We start from the raw sequence: 6566 nt of genomic DNA on the forward strand, positions 1-6566 counted from the left end.
TGAATTGCTAAAAGTTAGAATTGGATTCAAGAAATATTTTTAAATAATATTTTTTTACAAAAAGAGTAAATAAATACATTTATACTTAGTTGTTTACTTTATCCCTTCCTAATGCAATGTCTTCGATGCAAGTTGCTATGGAGAGCAGCGTGGCGCGTGTTCGTGTAAGATGACCTCATAACGGCGATGAGCTGTGCGACTGTCTTTGATCCTCTCTCCTCAGTCGGATCGTTGGTAGCAAGCAGGTGGCTGTAGAAATGTTAATATTTATTAATAACTCGAGATTCCTTTTAACTTTGAATAACTTACAAAAATGTTATGTGATGTTTAAGACTTAGTACTTACTATTAGGACGCAAAATACCTTATATGAAAATTCAACGTATTGGGTCTCATTTCGAGTTTGTGTGGTCCAGTATTTACGAGTAGTATGTACTTACACATATTATATAGGACGCCCCGCGTGAGTGCGATCGCGGCGCTCTATGTGGGTCGACTCGCGACTTGCGACCCGCCACAATGACGTATCTTAGAAGCGGCGGCGCGGCGAAGTGCGCGACCGGTAAATAGTCAATTAGCGAGGCTCATCCCTCCAATGGGCCCGACCGAGATCCTTCCAAGGATAAATATAGCAAGTGGACGGGTCCGGGTTCCGGTATTGCAGCGAGCTGGCGCGCTATTGTGTCCACGCCGGGGGCGAGCGACACATCGGACGCGTACACGCACCGCGCGCCATCACTTGCCATCACTTGCCAACATGACGGTTTACTTCGGGTGGCTGGACTACATCGTGTTCGGAGCGATGCTGCTCTCCTCCGCCCTCATCGGCGTCTATTTCGCTTTTTTCGCCGCCAAGAAGCAGAACACCACCGCAGAGTACCTGATGGGCGGGAAGACGATGGGAATGTTTCCCATATCCATGTCTCTCATCGCAAGGTACATATATAAAATATATACTCGTACATATATAATATACATATCCTCAAGAGGTTTTATTGTCGCGATCTATTTATAGATAATGGTTGGTGCAAATTGTAACGTCGCGATGTGTGAATTTGTCGTCAAGTAGTTACCGCATACGATACTTGTGCCAGTTACATATCGGGCATCTCGCTGCTGGGCTTGCCTGCCGAGATGTACACCTACGGCACCCAGCTGTGGGCCATCGTGCTCTCCGAGTGGCTGGTGTCGCTCACCGTGGCAGCCGTCTACCTGCCTGTCTTCTACAACCTACACATCACCTCAGCGTACGAGGTGAGCGACGCTCCTGTGCTGTGCTACCTGTACCTTGGTACGGCATGTCTCGCGGTCGCCTCACTACCCTTCCCACTATACCAAAGTTAATACAAAATAGAGAAACATTAGGCACATACTCGTATGCGTAAAACCAGTATTACATTACCTATTCCTATCGTCATTAACTTTTGCACGAGCCGATAATTGCGAAATACTTTCAATACACGTACGCTTCTTGAATATTTGATATTTAATTACTAAAGCTGAGACTAGTTGCGGATATCCATGGGCGTCTAGGAATACCTCGTTGGGCCGGCCGTTAGTTTACCCTTCTCTTGTAAAACAATCGTTAGTATAGAAATAAGAGTCAATTAGTCGCTTGCCTACTGCCCGTGCCCACTCTCCTTGTGCTTGCACGCACAGGGCACTGATACCGCACATGCGATGCAGCAGTACAACTCGAAGCAGCACGTCGTTAACGCTGCTCTCGAACTCCACCCCAGCCTTTTGCTTTACCAAAAAATTTAATCACCATTGGTTAAAATTGACGATGACTTCTGTAATATTTCAAACAAGCATTTACTTGAACCAAAGAGATACAAATGTATATGTATATGTATTATTTAAAATATGTCAAGTATATATATATATATGTATTGTATTTATAGCTAGATATACATATATATTAAATGTTGACTCGAACTTTACTGCTTTCTATTAATTTTTGCATGACACACACATACTTTAAAGTTAATTTAACAAAAGCTTGTCGGCTACAGTACCTGCGGCTGAGATTCAATCAAAAGGTGCGGCTGTTGGGCTCCATCATCTTCATCATAAAGATGATGCTCTACATCCCGATCGTCATCTACGTTCCGGCCCTGGCCTTCAGCCAAGGTATGCTACATGATGCACATTGCACGTTAAACGCTGCAGGCCTACCCATCACTGAAAGTATATCCGCCAAACGCATTAAAAACATTTGTTCTTAATTTCCCTCACCAATCATATTTAATTTAGTAAAAGTGTTTTTCTTTGGTATTGCTCTCAATTAGCTTTTATGTGTTCAGTTTGTTGTGTGTTTGCAGTGACGGGCATAAACATGCACATGATCACGCCCATCGTCTGCATCGTGTGCATCTTCTACACGACGCTTGTGAGTACGAGACCCCGATGATATCTTGCTCAACCGTTGGCTCGTGAACTATACATTACTTATATGTTTCGCATACAAACTAGAAGATGGGCGACGAACGCTCATCGCAACTAACTCAAAGCCTGAGGCTAGAACACGTCCAATTTTATAAGAAACTGTTGTGGTGATAACTTAGAATTATTTATTTAACTGCTTAGGAAAAAATTTTTGCCCAGCAAAAAAATGATCCGTAACCAAACCAGACCAAGAATCAACTAAGTAACTATGCACCCAACCACGATTGTAGAGTTACTTAAACTGGCGCAAGATTTTTCATGCGAGGAGTTTATAGTTTTCCGTTGTGCATGTAAAATGAAACGAAAACACTGCCGTAGGGCGGGCTAAAGGCGGTCGTGTGGACAGACACGTTGCAGACTGGCCTCATGTTCCTCGGAGTGGTGTTCGTGCTCGCGTATGGCACCTGGCGGCTAGGCGGCGTGCAACAGGTCTTCAGGATCAACGAGGAAGGACAACGTCTCGAATTCTTCAAGTAAACATAAAAAAAGTTATTTTTTTTCTGGAACAAATTAGAGTTGCCCCTAAAAAACATTAGAGGTTTTTATCTTTACATACTACAGCCGTAGATCAGCAAAATAAATATAATCACAATATAAGGTGTTTGTATTCAATGACTTAGTTTTAAATTTCTTTAAATTGTGTCAGTATGGACCTCGACCCGACAATTCGGCACACATTCTGGACAACCGTATTCGGCAACTACTTCAGCTGGCTCGCATCCTGCTCGGTCAATCAGGCGATGGTGCAGCGTTGCCTCGCGCTCTCCTCCCTCAGGCGAGCACGGATGTAAGTAGCACTATGATCTACCTGACATGGTATGGTGGTGCAGGACTGCTACGAGCTTCTTCTATGGAAGAATTTAAATGATTAGTTTATATTATTTATTGTCTGTTGTAGAACAATATTCATAATGGCGGCTGGCATCTTCACAATTGTGTCCCTTTGCTGCTACACGGGACTGGTGATCTACGCGACGTTCGCGAGCTGCGACCCACTGGCGACGGGCGCCATTCGCAAAAGCGACCAGCTGCTGCCCTACTTCGTAATGAGCATGGCCGGTCCCGTGCCCGCTCTGCCCGGCCTCTTCATGAGCGGAGTGTTCAGCGCCGCGCTCAGGTACCGTTACTTATACAGCTAGGCGAGCCTCACGTATCGCATAACATTTCATAATTTAAAATAAAAAAATAATACTAACACCACTCGGCGTTTCGCGTGGAGTTAAACACGAGGAAGAAAGGTGGTTGTATCAATTAAATACGGAAGTTTTAACCCCTTAACTATTTGGTTTGACAAAACGGACGTGTGAAAAGTGTAATTTTTGCGGACGATTGGTGCATATATGTGCAAGTAATACGACGCCAATGCGGCGCTGCCTCTCCTAGTTCGATGTCGACGGGCCTGAACTCTCTATGCGGCGTCATCTTCGAGGATCTCATCAGACCCGCCTATAAGTCGCCTATCTCGGAGCGAGCGGCCAGTTTCATTATGAAGATAATTGTCGTTCTTGTAGGTGAGCATTCACATCGATTTAAACCTTTTTTTATATTAACATACCGCGGTTCGATACTGCCCAAGCATATAATGTATACACAAACAAATATATCTCTGTATTTTTAGAATAAAATGATCTTTGAATAAACCGCGATAACAGACAGCAGGTACAGGTGCTTCGGCAGTGGATACCCACAGATAGATCGGCTCGCGGTATGTAGGAGGCAGGGAAGGAAGAGGGGAGCAAAATTAGTAGCGGCGGCTTGTGTGCGCAGGCGGCGCGTGCGCGGCGCTGGTGTTCCTGGTCGAGCATCTGGGCGCGCTGGTGCAGGCGGGTAAGAGTCTGGCCGGCATTACTGCCGGCAGCCTGCTGGGAATGTTCTCCATGGGCCTCTTCCTGCCCTGGGTCAACTCCGCCGTAAGACGTTTCTCTGTCTATTACTTTCACCTTTCGCCTATCGCCAGACTGGGCTTTAACATTATTTTGTGCTCCCTACAAAAAAAAACTATACATAAAAATAATTACAACTTTAACAATTAGTGTGAATGTGAATTGAAGCGCTTTTCGCTTCTGTGGAATATTTTAGAAGCAACTCATTTAATGTTATTTTTTAGTGAAGCAGTAAAACTAATGGCGACCGACAACATCGCTTCGGATACGTTCATGTTCGAAGGGAATGAGACGAAAATGCGAAGAAATAAAAGACGCACTGTGTCCAGGGCGCGATGGCGGGCGGCGTGGCATCCACGCTGCTGGTGGGCTGGATGTCGCTAGGGACGCAGGCGGCCATGGCACGCGGGCAACTCTTCCTGGCGCCCAAGCCCAGCTCCGTGGCCGGCTGCCCTGCCAACGCCTCCGCGCCGCTACTCGCCGCCGCTCGCACCGACTTCGACAGGTGTCCATTCCTTTCCTGCCACTTATACAGCCTAACTTTTTAAATCAGCGTTCAGTGGGCTTATTAAGAAAATTTGTGACAGTCGTTTTCGGAATATTGATCCCCCGGTCGTGGGTTCGAATCCCGACATCCGACTGTGGACTATATTCTAGCATAAGCTACGAATTAAAAGAAATATATTGTAAATCAACAAAAATCTGCTAATATTTTCAAAATAAAGGTCGTTTTCAGATCAGCAACTTTCTTCCTGTACCGGCTGAGCTACCTCTACTACACGCTGGTGGGCACGGCGGTGTGCGTCGCCACCGGCCTGCTCGTCTCCTGGTGCACCACGCCCAACGACCCAGCCATGGTCTCTCTTCCCTACCACTTTTCTCTACCTCGTCTCGGGCCTCGGCTGTACCCTGAACGAGCGTTGTCCTCCTCTGCATCACTATTACCTTCAACGGAGACCTTCTTGAACTCTAAGTGTAAAGAAACGCAGAATAAATAGAACTTTTTGAGATTTACAATTCTCTCATACATCATTTTTATATAGGTCTGACGGATTAGTCAGCGTTAGTAAAAACAGGAAAATTTTAAGGAGGTTCAGAAATACGCTGTTTATTTATATATAGGTATAATAAAGTTTAATTACAATGAGGTATATACACAATCTATCCGGAATACATAACCTATATGATGGTTTAGCTGAAATGCTATTTTCATTTATAATATTTATTAAAGACATAAATATCTCAGTGCAAAAATAATAAACAAATAGAAATAACTGTTTCGGAGATTATGGAAATGTCATATTTACACATTCATAATGTAAATAAAAGGTAGATATAAAGTTATATATTGACTGTAAATTAAAATCATAAAAAAAAACTGAGCTTCAGAGCTTTTATCAACAATATAAAAGTTTCTTACAATTTTGTCACTTTGTGCGTTTGTGGACGCTAATCAGCTCAGAAATAGCATAACCGATTCTCACAATGGTCTGATCTATAGGTACATTAAAGTATTTTAGTAAGCGTGATACTTTATGTCAATCAATGCATAAATGTGTCAAAATTATTTGATTATATTAATTAGATTTTAGTTCAACTCAAACATTTTTTTTAAAATACTTTTGTCGCAATAATAATTCGATGGGTATAACTACAAGGAGCGAGGTCCCCCGAAGCGCTGTGTCGTCTCTACGTAACTTGCTGTTTGTTTAGGTGCATCGTGACCTACTGACTCCGGTGGTGCACCGGTGGCTCCCCGCGCAGCACGCGCACTGCTCGCGCCCGCGCCCTGCACAGCCCGCGCACACCACCGACTACTGCGCCTCGCTTGATAGACTTCACATCAACCCCTCTGGCGACGTATGTACAAAAATAATAGCATTATCGTTTCACTTACTTACTCTTAGGAATGTGGGTGTTAAACCCCAATATTCATTTATTGACAAATCAGTATGTTAAAGGAACTTAAAAAAGTGAAGCAGATACTTTATAAATGTCTCGGTTGTTTCAGAAGAATAGCTCCGGCCATGACTCCGAGCTTCCAGCAGTAAGGAGCTATACGTAGAAGAAGTCGTGATAGTTTGAGTTATGATCTTATATGCGAAGCGTTGGTTTAGTTTCAAAATTGTATTTTATTTTAAAAATAAATTAAACATAACTATTTCATTAACGTAACATGTGTTTTTTAACAGAAACTTTGTCATTTCACTTTACAGACTTGTAAAATAACAGGATG

The 6566-nt window shown here is 43.6% G+C and overlaps 1 protein-coding gene across 2 annotated transcripts; it reads left to right on the forward strand.

Annotated features, from left to right (window-relative positions):
* The first annotated feature begins 590 nt into the window (after positions 1-590).
* Positions 591-6566, forward strand: LOC106717097 (sodium-coupled monocarboxylate transporter 1). Of its 2 annotated transcripts, none has more exons than XM_014510811.2 (13): positions 591-935; positions 1094-1253; positions 2015-2132; positions 2324-2391; positions 2766-2920; positions 3094-3234; positions 3346-3564; positions 3831-3958; positions 4215-4357; positions 4660-4835; positions 5067-5187; positions 6044-6190; positions 6342-6566. In XM_014510811.2, the coding sequence occupies exons 1-13, from the start codon at positions 595-597 to the stop codon at positions 6393-6395; spliced, it is 1971 nt and encodes a 656-aa protein (XP_014366297.2). In that variant the 5' UTR covers positions 591-594; the 3' UTR covers positions 6396-6566. The 2 variants fall into 2 exon arrangements, with proteins under 2 accessions (XP_014366297.2, XP_014366298.2); XM_014510812.2 differs by having other exon boundaries at positions 6345-6566.

This window comes from Papilio machaon, chromosome Z, assembly GCF_912999745.1.
Source record: "Papilio machaon chromosome Z, ilPapMach1.1, whole genome shotgun sequence".
Classification (NCBI taxonomy): domain Eukaryota; kingdom Metazoa; phylum Arthropoda; class Insecta; order Lepidoptera; family Papilionidae; genus Papilio; species Papilio machaon.

Excerpts from the sequence above, each read along its gene's own strand:
- LOC106717097 (XM_014510811.2), top strand. The coding sequence starts at position 595 with ATGGGCCCGACCGAGATCCTTCCAAGGATAAATATAGCAAGTGGACGG. Across the intron at positions 936-1,093 it reads TCCATGTCTCTCATCGCAAG|TTACATATCGGGCATCTCGC; the intron begins GTACATATATAA and ends TACTTGTGCCAG. Across the intron at positions 6,191-6,341 it reads ACATCAACCCCTCTGGCGAC|AAGAATAGCTCCGGCCATGA; the intron begins GTATGTACAAAA and ends CGGTTGTTTCAG.